Genomic DNA, 17,329 nt, shown 5'->3' with positions numbered 1-17,329 from the left:
CTCAAAAATACAGACAGGAAGAATATGGGAGAGGAAGGGAGAAAGAGTTAGGCACCAGAATTGAATATAAATGGGAAGGGTAGTGAGAGATGGAGTGGGAGGGAATGTAAATGCGGAAAGAGTGGCTTTGAGAGATTGGTGTCGGCCTGCACTCCCAAATCTGGAGTCGGAGGTTAATGGTCAAAGAATGTGCTTTTGAGCAGGACCCTGCCCGATCGTTCAGCTGAGGCTGGTGCATGATACAGGGAGATGGGAGGGCAGAGGGAGAAAATCTTTCCCGAAGGAATTCCATCGGATGCGGCAACAGTCTCACACGGTTCCTTTCCTCCACCGATTGGGACCCCGCCTGAATTTTTCAAAGCAGTTCCTCTACTCTCCACAGGATGGCGATGCAGGACTTCACGGCGCAATTTAGCGAGCTGACGATTTGCAGTTTAACCCCGGACTTCCTGAAGGGTGAAAACCAGCAGAAATGGGCCCTCTCCCTCCACCGAGGCAGCTGGCGCATAGGATCCAACGCCGGAGGCTGCATGGAGAACAATGGTATGTGCATGTGCTCGGTGCTCCCGGGGCCCTCGTCGCTCTTGTACTGCAGGAAATGCAGCCGCCAAACTGCACACAGTAAGATCCCACAAATGGCAATGCCATAATGATCAGATAATCTACTTTTTTTAAGTGAGGTTGATTGAGGGATAAATATCGGCCCAGGACACCCAGCCCCGCCGGACTCTTCCTGCTCTTCTTCGAAATAGTGCCGTGGGATCTTTTCCGCCTACCTGAGAGTGCAGACAGGGGCATCCAATAGAATGCACCCCCTGGCAGCGCAGTGCTCTCTCAGTACTGCACTAGAGACTCAGGTCTCTGGAGTTGGGCTTGAACCCACAACCTTCTGACTCCGAGGAGGAGCGGGGAGCCAAGGACAGAATGTCGGGGTCTCTGGAGTTAAAAATGCGGGAACGAGAATAAGGTTGGCAACTCTGGTTCGAGGCATTCCGGGAGATTTGATCATGTGATGCTTTGACCACATGCATGTGACACCTAATTCCTCATCTCGCCCTGAGCCCCCATACCCCTTTTCTCTCTGAGACCCCATTCCCTGGTCTCTTCCCCCCCCCCCGCGCTCTCATTTCGCAGTCTCGCTCTCTCTCTCTCTGCCCCCAAGCTCCTAATCCACATCTTGGAAACCCTAGGCGGGAAGAGAAGCTATGGTTGGAGAGGATATCATTGGTGACTATGGTTCGGGCTGTTTCAGTGCCGTGGGAGAGGCAGAAACCGAACTGGAGAGATTCAAACGGGGAGTTGCATGAGAAGTGCGGGGGAGGGGGGGGGGAGGCGGGGGAGTCACAAAAAAAAAGAAAGGCTTGCATTTATATAGCGCCTTTCACCACCGCAGGACGTCCCAAAGCACTTTACAGCCAATGAAATACTTTTGGAGTGTAGTCACTGTTGCAATGCAGGAAAACGGGCAGCCAATTTGCACACAGCAAGCTCCCACAGGCAGCAATGAGCAATAAGGCCAGTTAATCTGGTTTAATGATGTTGTTTGAGTGATAAATATTATCCAGGATACAGGGGAGAACCGCCCCCCCCCTCCACTTCCCCCCCACCCCGCTTTTCTTTGAAATAGTGCCGTGGGATATTTTGCGTTCACCTGAGAGGACAAACAGGGCCTCAGTCTAACAGTGTCAGCTGTGGATGAGTGGGCAGCACCTTTGCCTCTGAATCAGAAGTTGTGGGTTCCAATCCCACTCAGGGACTTCAGCACAAAAAATCTAAGTTGACACTCCAGTACAGTGCCGAGGGAGTGCTGCACTGTTGGAGGTGCAAATCTGTTTCCCACATTACAACAATGACTACACCTCATTGGCTATAAAAGTAGGGAAGTCCTGCTACAACTGTTGGTGAGACCACACCTGGAGTACTGCGTACAATTTTGGCCTCCGTATTTAAGGAGGGATATACTTGCATTGGAGGCAGTTTAGAGAAGGTTCACTCGGTTGATTTCTGAGATGAAGGGATTGTCATATGAGGAAAGGTTGGGCCTATACTCATTGGAGTTTAGGAGAATGAAAGGTGATTGTAATGTCTGTAAGCTTGTAATGTTTGTAGCTCCACACTGTGGGTTTGGACGTATTGTGTACTGCAAGTACAAGGTTAATAATAAACAGAACTAGGCAGATTTCCGGAGGCTTCTGAGAGAGCTGCCTGCCATATAGGAAGCTGTGTGTGCTGTGCTCTGTGAATATATCACACTTGGTGGTGAGATGGGATTTTTCGGATGATTTAAAGCTTAAATTTTGTTGGGGAAGGATTCAGCCAACCGACAGAGAGACTTTGGAAGTTTCTGTCTTTGGAAAAAAGCTACAAAATCCGAGGTAAAATACAGCACACGGTGTGAACAGCTAGAGATTAAAATGGCAGGTGTAATCGGACATTTGGGGGAATATAGACACGACCAGGAACGTTTTAAAGCGTATGTGGATCGGCTAGAAATGTATTTCACTACAAATAACATAATTGAAGTTCCAGACAATGCAGTCCAGAACCGGGCTGTGTTGGAATGTAAGAAAGCGATCTTCTTATCGGAGGCAGGTCCGGCATTATACGAAACCCTTGTAAATCTGCTTGTGCCTGATGAGCCAAAGGACACAACACTTAGAGATTTTAACGAATCTGGAGCAGCACTATAACCCCAAACCGTTAGAAATTGCTGAAAGCTATCGTTTTGGGATTCAGAATCAAAAGGCTGATGAAAGTATCAGTGATTACATCGTAGCATTAAAAAAGCTATCGATGCACTGTAATTTTGGAAACTTTCAAAACCGAGCATTACGGGATCGTTTTGTTTGTGGGATGAAAAATGATGCGATCAGAAGGAAGTTATTGATGATGGATGACTTGACTTTTGAGATTGCTTGTCAGACAGCGAGGTCGATGGGCATGGCCGAACAATATTCCCGAGAATTAAATAATGATTATGGTCGTCAGTCAACTGAGGTAAATCACCTGCAGGTTCAAAGTAAAAGACGGTGGGGGCCCAAAGGCTCAGAAACTGGAAATTCTAACAGGTGCCTGGGACAACACATTGCTCAAAGTTGCCCATACATGAAGGCAGAGTGTTTCTTCTGCAGAAAGACTGGACACCTTGCGAAGGCATGCCGACTGAAGGGTAAACCAGCTTCCAAAGCTGTGAGTCCAACGTTCAAAGCTATGAGTAGAAATCCCAAGAGACTACATAGCATGGAAGAACAACAACAGGACGAGGAGATGTTAGAGTTGCATGTCGTCAGGAGCACGAGGTCAACGGACAGCGATTCGGAAAGCTGTCCGTTGAAATCCACATAGATGTTGCAGGATTCAAGATACCAATGGAAATTGACACGGGTGCATCCGTGAGTCACTGTATCGCGACAAATTGCGCGATTTCCAACTGAAGAAATCCAAGATAGAGCTGCGAGGCTACTTGGGAGAGAAAATTCCTGTGGTAGGTCGTATCACCGTTCCGGTGAAATATAAAGATCAATTTCAGAACTTGCCTCTAATAGTAGTGAAAGGAGACAAGTCTGCCTCACTAGGAAGAAATTGGTTGAGCTTAATGAAGCTGGATTGGAGTAAGATTTTCTGTGTGTAAGCGAGATTTTCATCAACGGATGAGATTATCAAGCAGTATCCGAAGGTGTTCTGCGAAACGGGCAGTCCAATCCAAGGCTTCAAGGTGAGTGTCAGGGTACAGAAGGACGCTAGATCGGTTTACTACAAGCCACACTCCGTACCATATGCACTCGAGGAGAAAGTTGAGCAAGAACTCAAAAGACTAGTGACTGAGAACATTATTTGTAAGATAGATCGATGTAATTGGGCTACACTCATTGTTGTTGTACCTAAGTCCGATGGTAAGATAAGATTGTGTGGTGATTATAAAGTAACCGTAAACCAGGTTCTAGAGGGTAATATCCTCAATACATTGCCGAATATAGAAGATTTGTTCACAACACTGACAGGTGGTCAGATCTTCTCAAAACTGGATCTTACGAATGCCTACTTACAGCTTGAATTAGATGAGGAGTCCAAGTCATGTTTGACTATAAATACTCATCTACGCCTATATCAATTTAATAGGCTACCGTTTGGAGTGTCTTCCGCCCCTGCCTTATTCCAAGGGGTGATGCACCAGATTTTTCAAGGTATTGAAGGGGTAGTATGTTATTTGGATGACATACTAATTTCAGCACCAAATAGGCAAATTCATAATAACATATTGAATGAAGTCCTCAAATGGCTAGAGAAGCACAGAGTACGAGTGTCTGCTCATAAGTGTGAGTTATTTAAAAACTCAGTGGCGTACTTAGGGTACAGAGTAGACAAAGATGGTTTACATCCAACCATGGAAAAATTGGATGCAATTAGAAATGCACCCACTCCCAGGAATGTCACTGAACTTCGTTCATTCTTGGGTCTTTTGAACTATTATGGGAAGTTCCTACCAAATTTGGCTACAGTATTACATCCACTGAATGAACTTTTGAAAAAACAGGTCCATTGGAAGTGGTCAAAAGAATGCGATACAGCATTCAAGGAGTGTAAAAGCAAATTGGTAGAGAACACCATATTAGTTCACTGTGACATATCTAAAGAGATTAAGCTAGCATGTGATGCCTCTCCGTATGGAGTTGGGGCAGTAATCTCTCATGTATTAAGTAGTGGGGAGGAGAGACCAATTGCTTTTGCTTCACACACTCTCAGTGCCAGTGAGAGTAATTATGCGCAAATTGAAAGGGAAGCTTTGGCATTAATTTTTGGGGTCAAGAAGTTTCACAAATACTTACATGGTCGTAAGTTTACCATTGTTACGGACCAGAAGCCCCTAACAGCAATCCTCCATCCAAAGTCCCCAGTTCCAACATTAGCTGCAGCCCGAATGCAGAGATGGGCTTTGATTTTGTCGGCATATACATATGATATTGAATACATACGATCAGCTGATCACAGTAATGCTGATGCAATGTCTAGATTGCCTTCCCCATTACAAGTTACACCCGATAGGGAAGAAGTGTTTTATTTTTCATACAATGATGAACTGCCAGCCACAGCTGAAGAGATTGGTAGAATAACTAAACGTGACCCAGTGATGTCAAAGGTAAATGAGTATATTGCCAATGGATGGCCAAACCAGGTAACAGACAAAGATACACATCCATTCTTCATTCGTAGGAATGAATTATCAGTCGATAAAGATTGTATCATGTGGGGTGCAAGAGTGGTTATACCAAATAAATTCATGTCCAAATTATTAGGAGACCTCCATGACCAGCAACTGGGAATGTGCTTGACCAAGAGTTTTGCACGCAATTATTTATGGTGGCCAAGTCTTGATAAAGATATAGAGTACATCGTGAGTCAGTGTACGACATGTCAATCGATAAAGCAAGCAACCAGCACCAGTACCATTACAGCCATGGAAATGGCCTCCCAGGGTGTGGCAAAGGCTACATATTGATTTTGCTGAGTTAGAAGGACAACAATTGTTCATTGTGATTGATAGCCATTCAAAGTGGGTTGAGGTGTTTCCAATGTGGAAAATAACAACAAGTAAAACATTGGACATTTTACAAAAATTATTTTCTTCATTTGGCCTCCCTGAAGAAATTGTTTCGGATAATGGACCACAATTTCGTTCAGAAGAATTTGCACAATTCACGAGCAAAAATGGTGTGAAACATACCAAGGTTCCACCATACCATCCTGCTTCGAATGGTGCAGCAGAGCGCACTATACAAATTGTAAAACATGCCCTCATAAAAGAAATGTTAGATCCAAATCCAAGGAAACGACAGTTGTCATTGGATCACAAATTGGCTAATTTTTTGATTACATATCGAAATACTCCTCATACAATTACTGGTAGAACACCAGCAGAGTTGTTTCTCAAACAACAGCCTCGAACCAGATTCTCGTTGTTAAAGCCAAATTTGGCACAGTCCGTAGAAGAGACACAATTAAGACAGAAAGAGAATCATGAAAGAGGTAGAGAAAAAGAGAGAAGTGTGAAATTAAACCAGAAGGTGAGAGTGAAGAACCATCACCATAAATGGTTAAAGTGGTTACCAAGAAGAGTGGTGAAGATATGTGGTCCTCGCACATATTTGGTAAAGATGTTTGATAATGGACAGGTTAGGTTTGTTCATATTGATCATATTTTACCTACAGACATGGAAGGAGTTGAAGGTGGGAATGATTCAATTATTTCTGACTCATCAGATAGTTTTGATACACCAGTAGCAAATCCTAAATCCAATGTACTGGAAACAAATCCAGGAGAGAATCAGAATGGAAGTCTGAGTTCGAGTCAGGAAAACAAAGAGCCTGAAGTTAGAGTGAGTTCAAATGAAAATCAAGGAAATTCCGTGGAGGAAAACGTTCCTCAGGATGAGCCTCGAATGAGTTTAGATTCGACACCATGTTTGGAAGGTTCTGTTCGAGAGCGAAGGTATCCTCTTCGAAACAGAAAACAAGTGGTAAAGTTAAATTTGTAAATATGGAAAAAAATAAGTTTATATCCTGTGTTATGTATAAACATGAAAGTTATGTATGATGTTTGTTATGATGGCTTCTTCATTAAGGAGGGAGAAGTGTAATGTCTGTAAGCTTGTAATGTTTGTAGCGCCACACTGTGGATGTGGACATATTGTGTACTGCAAGTGCAGGGTTAATAATAAACAGAACCAGGCAGATTTCCGGAGGCTTCCGAGAGGCTGTGTGTGCTTGTGTTCTGTGAATATATTACCGTGATCTTTTTGAAATGTATGAGATTCTGAGGGGGCTTGACAGGGTAGGTGTAGAGAGGATGTTTCCCCTTGTGGTGGAATCTAGAACGAGGGGGATATAGTTTCAGAATAAGGGGTCGCCCATTTAAAACTGAGATGAGGAGGAATTTCTTCTCTGAGGGTCGTAAATCTGTGGAATTCTCTGCCACGAGAGCTGTGGAGGCTGGGTCATTGAATATATTTAAGTTGGAGATCGACAGATTTTTGAACGATAAAGAAGTCAAGGGTTATGGGGAGCGGGCAGGGAGGTGGAGCTGTGTCCATGATCAGATCAGCCATGACCTTATTGAGTGGCGGAGCAAGCTCGAGGGGCCGTATGGTCTACTCCTGCTCCTATTTCTTATGTTCTTATGTAAAGCGCTTTGAGATGTCCGTCGGGCATGAAAAGCACTATCCAAGTCTTTCTTTTTTTAACGTCTCATCTGAAAAATGTTCCAAACATCTTGTATAAATTCCTTATTTATTTCTACAGAGAGGTTTTGCATCAACCCACAATACTCGGTAACACTCTCTGAGGGCGAAATGAGCAAAAGGACGAAGACCTGCTCCTTTACCGTGAGCCTCCTGCAGAAACCGAGGGACCACCGGAGAAACAAAAGCCCCAGATTTTACATAGCCTGCCACGTTTTCAAGGTAGGTGACATCGCTGGGCACCCGTCTAATTACTCGCCATGGTAACAGCAGCCTCCCACCCCTCCCCTTCCCTCCTAAAGCCCCACAGAGGACCAGTTCAACAAAAAGGTGTTGAAACCAGCGGGGTGTCAGTCGTGACATTGTCGGGCTGCGTCTCAGTGCCTCTCTCTATCTCTCTCTCTTTCTCCCCAGGCTTCTCGCCCCCACCTCCTGGTCCAGTCGCTAGGCCCCTCCAACTCCGAGTGTGCTGATGCTGCCCTTGCTTCGCCTGCTCCTGCTCCCCAAAACCTTGACCAATGCCTCACCGGCAATGGCTAGAGCAGGTTACTGGGTACGGCAGCATAGTGGTGATGTTACTGGGTTAGTAATCCAGAGACCAGGACCAATGATCGGGTTCAAATCCCATCACGGTAGCTGGGGAATTTTAATTCAGTTAACTAAATAAATCTGGAACGAGAAAGTTAGCGTCAGTAATGGCGGCCATGAAACTACAGGATAATTGTAAAAACCCATCTGGTTCCCTAATGTCCTTTAGAGCAGGAAATCTGCTGTCCTTACCTGGTCTGGCCTATATGTGACTCCAGACTCACAGCAATGTGGTTGACCCTTAACTGCCCTCTGAACTGGCCTCACAAGTCACTCACTTCCTTCTCAAGGGCAATTAGGGATGTGCAATAAATGCTGGCCTTGCCAGAAATGCCCACGTTCTGTGAATAAATTAAAAGAAAGGTTAAGTGGAGATACACACAAGATGGTGAGCTACAAACAAATCGTTTGCCTTACTGATCAGAAGGTCACCACTCCTTTGAGTCAGGACCCCACGTGTTGCAATCCCTCCCCCCACCTCCCCAACCCACACACAGCCTCCAAGTTGAAGGGTAATGGGTTTAAGCCACAGTCCAGGACTTGAGCACTTAACCTAGGCTGACATTCCAGGGATGCACTGCTGTATTGTCGGAAATTCTGTCTTCCTTTTGCCTGTTCGAGCAAATGTCCGACTCCATATCCTCCCCATCACCAAGACCACCTACTTCCACCTTCGTAACACCGCCTCCTGCCTCAGCTCTTCTGCTGCTGAAACCCTCATCCAAGCTTTTGTGACCTCCAGACTTGACTATCCCAAAGCTCTCCTGGCCAGCCTCCTGTGATCCCTTGAGCTCATCTAGATCTGCGCTGCCTGTGTCCTAACTCGCACCAAGTCCCGCTCACCCATCACCTCTGTGCTTGCTGACCTACATTGGCTTCCGGTTTGGCAACAGCCCAATTTTAAAATTCTCATCCTTGTTTTCAAATCCCTCCATAGCCTCGCCCCTCCCTATCTCTGTAATCTCCTCCAGCACTGCAACCCTCCGAGATCTCAATGGTCCTCCAAGTCTGGCCTCTTGTGCATCGCCAATTTTAATCGCTCCACCCTTGGCGGCTGTGCCTTCAGCTGCCTGGGCCTTAAACTCAGGAATTCTCTCCCTAAACCTATGTATTTGACCAAGCTTTTACTCACCTGCTCTAATATTTTCTTTTTTTTGGTATCAATTTTTATCTGACTACTCACCTGTGAAGTGCCTTGGAATATTATCCCACATTAAAGGAGCTGCATAATGTACATTGTTGTTTCATTGGTTTATTTTATCCAGGTAGGCGATACTTTGAATCTCACCTCCTGCCTGCAGAGGGCAGCAGTGGGCAATGAACCATGAGCCAGGCTCACCCACTCCTTACAGGTAGAGAAGACGAAAGGCTCATCAATCCAGGAACAATCCAGAGACCCCACCCCTCCCCATTACAGCTCACGGTTTAGACTGAACTGGTGTTCCACACCATTTAATGGGCCAGAAAATGTTGTATCAGGGCCCAGGGTTGAGGGGCTGAATGGCCCACTCCTGTTGTTCCGTTCTAACTGCACCTGCCATTAGTTAGAATTGCCTCTCCATTCCTCAGCTAAAACAAAATGTTTGCCCACAAAGTTGCTGAAAGTGTGAGCTGATAACGGTACAGCGAGGGAAACGGGGAGTCTGGGACCTTGGTGAACAGGGCAACCAACAGTGTATCTCCTTAACCAATCAGATTCAAGGATTGGGAAATAAATAACGAAAGGACTGAGAAGGAGGATGAATTAAAGGGGGTGAAGTCAATGTCAAATCAGCTACAGAAAGAGAGAGAAAGAAAGATTGGATTAAGAGAGAGAAACAAAACGCAAAAGAGAAAAGTAAGAAAAAAAAATTACATTTAAAATTTGCCATTTTTAAAATCTCCTCGAAAATGTCAAACCCTGAAGGATCGAGACTCCATCCTTGTAGTAGTTTATTTTGGGTGCCAGAAAGATCGATTGGCAGCCATTAATACTTACCACATAGCTATAAGGGTAGTTACGCTTGTGATGATTAGACTGACCATTCTGTGACGAGTTTCGGGGTAATTATCGGGCAGATACAGTAAGTTCATAAAAAAACAGGGAGACTAATGGAAAATATGCCATTTTGGTGGATCTAACGGTGGAAAAGCACAACTCGGAGGGCGACGTTTGGATATTCACATTTTAAATGCGCATCTGCCTCTGTCCTCTACTATTTACCCATAAATAATGCAGAGCACTGTTAGAGTTGCCGTTATTTTGACAGCAAAATCTGGCTCAATATCTTCGGTCCCTCAAGTCTCCAGAGGTAATTGGTAGCTTGCAGCCTGCAAAGAGATAAATATGGGAATTAAATGAGGACACCGCTCTGTGCAAACACAAAACAGCTGACATTCTCTTCTCCCTTCTTTCCTTCAGGTACCTCCCACAGTAAGTATATGTGTTTCTTAGATTTTGACTGCATGCTTTGTTTTGGCAGATTTTCCAATCGCGTTTACCCAATTAATGCGACATTCAATGTATAGGAGCTCTAATTGTCTATAGTCCTGATTACACTCAATGTATACGAGCATTAATTGTCTATAGTCCTGATTACACTCAATGTATAGGAGCTCTAATTGTCCATAGTCCTGATTACACTCAATGTATAGGAGCATTAATTCTCCATAGTCCTGATTACATTTAATGTTTAGGAGCTCTAATTGTCTATAGTCCTGATTACACTCAATGTATAGGATCATTAATTCTTCATAGTCCTGATTACACTCAATGTATACGAGCATTAATTGTCTATAGTCCTGATTACACTCAATGTATACGAGCATTAATTCTTCATAGTCCTGATTACACTCAATGTATACGAGCATTAATTGTCTATAGTCCTGATTACACTCAATGTATAGGAGCTCTAATTGTCTATAGTCCTGATTACACTCAATGTATAGGAGCTCTAATTGTCCATAGTCCTGATTACACTCAATGTATAGGAGCATTAATTCTCCATAGTCCTGATTACACTCAATGTATACGAGCATTAATTGTCTATAGTCCTGATTACACTCAATATATAGGAGCTCTAATTGTCCATAGTCCTGATTACACTCAATGTATAGGAGCATTAATTCTCCATAGTCCTGATTACACTCAATGTATAGGAGCATTAATTGTCCATAGTCCTGATTACATTTAATGTATAGGAGCTCTAATTGTCTATAGTCCTGATTACACTCAATGTATAGGAGCATTAATTCTTCATAGTCCTGATTACACTCAATGTATAGGAGCATTAATTGTCCATAGTCCTGATTACATTTAATGTATAGGAGCTCTAATTGTCTATAGTCCTGATTAAACTCAATGTATAGGAGCATTAATTGTCTATAGTCCTGATTACACTCAATGTATAGGAGCATTAATTGTCTATAGTCCTGATTACACTCAATGTATAGAAGCATTAATTCTCCATAGTCCTGATTACACTCAATGTATAGGAGCTCTAATTGTCCATAGTCCTGATTACACTCAATGTATAGGAGCTCTAATTGTCCATAGTCCTGATTACACTCAATGTATAAGAGCATTAATTGTCCATAGTCCTGATTACACTCAATGTATAGGAGCTCTAATTGTCCATAGTCCTGATTACACTCAATGTATAAGAGCATTAATTGTCCATAGTCCTGATTACACTCAATGTATAGGAGCTCTAATTGTCCATAGTCCTGATTACACTCAATGTATAAGAGCATTAATTGTCCATAGTCCTGATTACACTCAATGTATAGGAGCTCTAATTGTCCATAGTCCTGATTATACTCAATGTATAAGAGCATTAATTGTCTATAGTCCTGATTACATTCAATGTATAGGAGCATTAATTGTCCATAGTCCTGATTACACTCAATGTATTGGAGCATTAATTGGCCCTCCTAGTGCTGATTTGTGGTTAATGAGGAAAGAACGGTGGGGAGGGGGGAGGGGGTAGCGTGGGACTAATTGGACAGTTCTTTCAAAGAGCCATGTGGCCCCCTTCCGCACTTTATGATGCTGTGATGTGATTCTACTGTGGCTTTTTCCCTTTCCGTGTAAGCTCCAGGTACAGAATGGGAAGCTGCCAGAGGCGTTCTTTAAAAGCCAACAACCAGTAAAACAAAACACAAAGTACACGAACACCAGGGAGGTGTGCGAGACCTACCAGCTGGAACCGGGCACCTACGTCTTGGTGCCCTGCACCTACAATCCCAACGAGCAAGCAGAGTTCATCCTGCGCATCTACTTCCGCAAGAGGGATAACCAAAAGTAATTTAGTCTCTTAATCCTTTTCTTCTTTTTCCGTTTCCCTCTCCTGCTATTTTATTTTACTCCGTGTCGCCTTTACTCGCTGTGTTTTGCTATACTGAGAAACCTTCGATGCAGGCAACTCCAAGGATGAGAAGAGTTGGAAAGGAGAGGCGGGTCCGCTGGTGGTTATTGGCACCAGACGAGCAGCTCAAGAGGTTGGGAATTCGAATCCCGCCATGGCAAATTGGGAAATCAAATTCAATAAATCTGGTGATTGGTGTGCTGACACCATGAATAAATCTGTGGGTGCTGCCAAATTTGACATTAAAATGTGACTGGTTCCCTCACACCCTTCTGGGTAAAAACCCAACTGCTTCTCTAATGCCTTTCAGGGAAGGAAACCTGCCGTCCTTATAAGAACATAAAACATAAGAACATAAAAATTAGGAACAGGAGTAGGACATCTAGCCCCTCGAGCCTGCTCCACCATTCAACAAGATCATGGCTGATCTGGCCGTGGACTCAGCTCCACTTACCCGCCCGCTCCCCATAACCCTTAATTCCCTTATTGGTTAAAAATCTATCTATCTGTGATTTGAATACATTGAATGAGCTAACCTCAACTGCTTCCTTGGGCAGAGAATTCCACAGATTCGCAACCCTCTGGGAGAAGAAATTCCTTCTCAACTCGGTTTTAAATTGGCCCCCCCGTATTTTGAGGCTGTGCCCCCTAGTTCTAGTCTCCCCGACCAGTGGAAACAACCTTTCCGCCTCTATCTTGTATATCCCTTTCATTATTTTAAATGTTTCTATAAGATCACCCCTCATCCTTCTGAACTCCAACGAGTAAAGACCCAGTCTACTCAATCTATCATCATAAGGTAACCCTCTCATCTCCGGAATCAGCCTAGTGAATCGTCTCTGTACCCCCTCCAAAGCCAGTATATCCTTCCTTAAGTAAGGTGACCAGAACTGCACGCAGTACTCCAAGTGCGGCCTCACCAATACCCTATACAGTTGCAGTAGGACCTCCCTGCTTTTGTACTCCATCCCTCTCGCAATGAAGGCCAACATTCCATTCGCCTTCCTGATTACCTGCTGCACCTGCAAACTAACTTTTTGGGATTCATGCACAAGGATCCCGCTGACCTGCGGAGGATGCGTGAGTGCCAGGAGATTTACTCGGCCGCGTCCTCCGCCAGGATCAACTGGGAGAAATGTTCCGGACTCCTGGTGGGTCAGTGGCGGGTGGACTCCCTGCCGGAGGAGCTCAGGCCTTTTGCCTGGAGCACGACCCATCTCCTCTATCTGGGAGTCTACCTTAGCCCCGACGAGGGAGCCTGGCCGGCGAACTGGCAGGAGCTGGAGGCCAAGGTCGCCGCTCGCCTAGGGCGCTGGACAGGACTGCTCCGAGTGCTGTCCTACAGGGGTCGAGCGCTAGTCATAAACCAGCTGGTGGCCGCAATGCTGTGGTACCGGCTGGTCACTTTGACCCCTCCCCCTGCGTTTGTCGCCAAGATACAGAAGAAGCTGGTGGACTTCTTCTGGAACAACAGGAAGCACTGGGTCTCTGCTGCGGTCTTGAGTCTCCCGCTTGAGGAGGGCGGTCAGTCGTTGGTGTGCGTCAGCGCCCAGCTCGCGACTTTCCGTCTTCAGACCCTGCAGAGATACCTTTACGTCGAGCCCCCTCCTAGGTGGTGTGCTCTGGCGAGGTATTTCTTCCGCCAGCAGCGCGACCTCAATTATGACACGCAGCTCCTGTTTGTGAACTTGGGGGGTGCCAGGACCGCCCTCCGGGAGCTGCCTGTCTTTTACAGGGAACTCATCAGGGTCTGGAACAAAGTCTCCACCAAGCGCAGCTCTCCGCCGGCTGGAGTGGCGGCCGTCCTGCAGGAGCCGCTGCTCGGGAATCCGTACCTCCACGGCCAAGGTTTTATGTGGCGGTCGGAAGAGAGGGCTGTGGCTGGTGAGGTGACCAGGGTCAGGGACCTGCTCGATGGCGGAGGAGTGGGCTGGATGGCGCCAGACACGCTGGCGCGGCGCCTAAATTCTGCCAACGTCCGCCACGCGGCCGATGCCATCGAGTCGCTAAAAACAGCTTTGGGCCCTGACTCCGTTAGGTGCATCGAGGAGGCTCAAGCACGTGGGGAGATCCCGTCCGAACTGACCCCCGTCCGGACGGAATTCCTCATTGGCGCCAAACCCCGGAACCTCCCTCGGGGGCCGGCGCCTCACAACTTGAGCCGCCTCGGGGAAATCCCCTCCGTGCCTTTCAGTTCCGCGCGGAGGGGTTTCCTGTACGGGCTGCTCCTGCACACCCTCAACTTTGCCATCCTCGCCGGCCGTCCGGACACGCCATGGCGTACCATCTTGCCGTCCGGAGGAGGCGGGGATCCCCGATGGAGGGCACTCTACGCAGGGGTCCTCCCACTATTCATCGGGGACTTGGCCTGGAGGGTGGTGCACGGAGCAGTGCCGTGCAACAAATTTTTAAGCCGGTTCACGGACTCCCAGGCCGCCTGCAATTTCTGCGGTCTGGAGGAGTCCGTGTTCCATGTTTTTATTGAGTGCACAAGGTTGCAGCTCCTGTTCCATTATTTGAAGGGGCTGCTCCTGAAATTCTGGCTGCACTTCAGTCCCACTCTCCTGATCTTTGGGCACCCTGTGCGGAGGGGAGTGGGTAGGTCCGAGGGCCTCCTCGTAGGACTGCTCCTGGGCACGGCCAAGGGTGCCATCAGCCGGTCCAGGCAGTGGGCGGTCGAGGGGGTCGTTCAACCTGACTGCCTGCCTCTCTTCCGCTCTTACATCCGGTCCAGGGTGTCCTTGGAGATGGAGCACGCGGTGTCCACCGGTACGCTCGCGGCCTTCCGCGAGAGGTGGGCACCGGAGGGACTGGAGTGCATCATCACGCCCGGCAACCAAATTTTAATTTGATTTTACGTTTTAAAGTTTAATTTGTTTTCATTGCCGGTGCTTTTAGTGTCCCCCTCCCCTTTTATAGGGGGCACTGGAAAAATTTGATTTTAGCGCCCCAAAAAAACCAAAAAAAAAAAAAATTTAAAAAAAAAGGGGCCTTGAAAATGTCTGCTGTGTCACCCAGGTCGGGTGGCATGGTTTTAATGTTTATGTTTTTGCAGGTAAACTCAAAAGAGTTTCATGCACAAGGACCCCCAGGTCCCTCTGCACCTCAGCATGTTGTAATTTCTCCTTTCCCTGTCCGGGCCTATATGTGATTCCAGTCCCACACCATCGTGGTTGACTCTTAATTGCCCTCTGAAGGGATTCAGCAAGCCACTCCGTTGCATCAAACTGCTACAAACACGGCCTGTTTAAACCACCACCACCGTCTCAAGGGCGACTCGGGAGCGAGCAATAAATGTTGGCCTTGCCAGCGAGGCCCACATCCCAAGAAGGAATGAGGCCCAACATTTCAGGTGGGCTGGAACCTAAACAATATATTCACTCCCGATCAGAAGTGGGCTCGAGCTCCCCCTTTCTCTGTGTAAAACAATTTGATAAAAATTTGTAGTTTAAAACCATAAATATAACATGTCTCTCTATCTCTTTTCTTGCAGAGATACGAATTCCAACTCTAATCTTCAGAATCCTACGGTACCCATCAGCTTCTTATCCAGACACATTGAAAAATAACAAACTTTCTTTGTTTAAAATGTTTTAAATTCATTCAGGGAATGTGGGCCTTGCTGGCGAGGCCACCGTTTATTGCCCATCTCGAATTGCCCTTCAGAAGGTGGTGGTGAGCTGCCTACTTAAACCGCTGCAGTCCCTGAGGTGAAGGTAGTCCCACGGTGCTGTGAGGGAGGCAGTGCCGGGATTTAGGTGGAGGAAGTGATGCCAGAGCATGTGGGTGAAATGGCTTTAATCCTGGGGGAAGTGGGTTGTGGGGCACAGCAAGTGGCTGGGGGCAAAGGTCAGCCTTGCACAAGTTCTGTCCCGCTTGCGCTGATGGCTGACAGCTACCCACTGTCCAGTTTCTCAACTTGGCAGAAGGCAACATTCTCACCCGCCCCCCGCCCCCCCCCCCCCCCCCCCCCAGCAACGGGGCGACCTCGGAGAAAGTGGGCCCTCTCCTAACTCCTAGCAGGGTAGCAGGGTGTGAGGCCTGGGTGTCCATCGTTCCCCTCCTCCATCCTCATTAGGGACATTCGGCGGCCCAGGAACACTGATAGTGGGGGAAAGGATGCGGCAAATATTGAGTGAAAAGACGATGTGTGGGGACGTGCAGCCTTTTTTAAATAGATCTCTCTCTCTTTCTCTCTCTCAGCCAGAACTGAGCAGACAGGATGACAATTCTTGGGAACGGATTTTCGATAAATATGCCCAGGTGAGCGTTGCCAAGGGACCCTCTGTTACTGTTTTGTGCGAGAAATGGAGAGAGTTCGGCCTGTCCACAAACACTCGGCCTGCTGGCGAGGGAGCCGGCAAGATCTGAGCAGCTGGGTAGCTCGGAGATATTACTGGAGACCCAACTGGCAGGGTCTCGCAGTCCCGTGACACTGCATCCCCTCCCCCACATTCCCCTCCCCCCCCCCCACATCCCCCCCACATACCCCCCACATCACCCTCACTCCCCCCCCCACCACATCCCTCTCCCCCTCCCCCGCACATCCCCCTCCCCCCCACATCCCCTTCACCCCCCCCACCACATCCCTCTCCCCCCCCCACATCCCCCTCACCCCCCCCCACCACATCCCTCTCCCCCTCCCCCCACATCCCCCTCACCCCCCACATCCCCCTCACCCCCCCACCACATCCCCCTCACCCCCCCACATCCCCTCACACCCACATCCCCCTCACACCCACATCCCCCTCACCCCCCCAATCCCCCACATCCTCCTCCCCCTCTCCCCACATCCCCCCCCACATCCCCACCCCCCCCCACATCCCCCTCACCCCCCCCACATCCCCACCCCCCCCACATCCCCCTCACCCCCCCCCACATCCCCACCCCCCCACCACACCCCCCTCACCCCCCACATCCCCTCACACCCACATCCCCCTCACACCCACATCCCCCTCATCCCCCCAATCCCCCACATCCCCCTCCCCCTCTCCCCACATCCCCACCCCCCCCCACATCCCCCTCACCCCCCCCACATCCCCCTCCCCCCCCCACATCCCCTCCCCCCACATCCCTCCCCCCCCCACATCCCCCTCACCCCCCCACATCCCGCTCGACCCCCATTACCCCTCGTTCCCACGTCCTCACGTCCCCACTCCC

At 47.7% G+C, this 17,329-nt stretch overlaps 1 protein-coding gene across 1 annotated transcript in view; it reads left to right on the top strand.

Annotated features, from left to right (window-relative positions):
* LOC139266668 (calpain-14-like) overlaps nt 1-17,329 on the top strand; it is a 111,306-nt gene that overhangs the window by 59,641 nt on the left and 34,336 nt on the right. The window contains exons 10-15 of the mRNA XM_070884256.1: nt 383-543; nt 7,297-7,457; nt 10,225-10,236; nt 11,897-12,105; nt 15,663-15,699; nt 16,373-16,432. Of these exons, the coding sequence (XP_070740357.1) occupies nt 383-543; nt 7,297-7,457; nt 10,225-10,236; nt 11,897-12,105; nt 15,663-15,699; nt 16,373-16,432 (640 nt within the window). The remainder of the gene's footprint in view (nt 1-382; nt 544-7,296; nt 7,458-10,224; nt 10,237-11,896; nt 12,106-15,662; nt 15,700-16,372; nt 16,433-17,329) is intronic.

This window comes from Pristiophorus japonicus, chromosome 7 (genome assembly GCF_044704955.1).
Source record: "Pristiophorus japonicus isolate sPriJap1 chromosome 7, sPriJap1.hap1, whole genome shotgun sequence".
Lineage (NCBI taxonomy): Eukaryota > Metazoa > Chordata > Chondrichthyes > Pristiophoridae > Pristiophorus > Pristiophorus japonicus.
The sequence above is the reverse complement of the archived record's forward strand: the minus strand, read 5'-3'. Positions and strand labels throughout refer to the sequence as shown.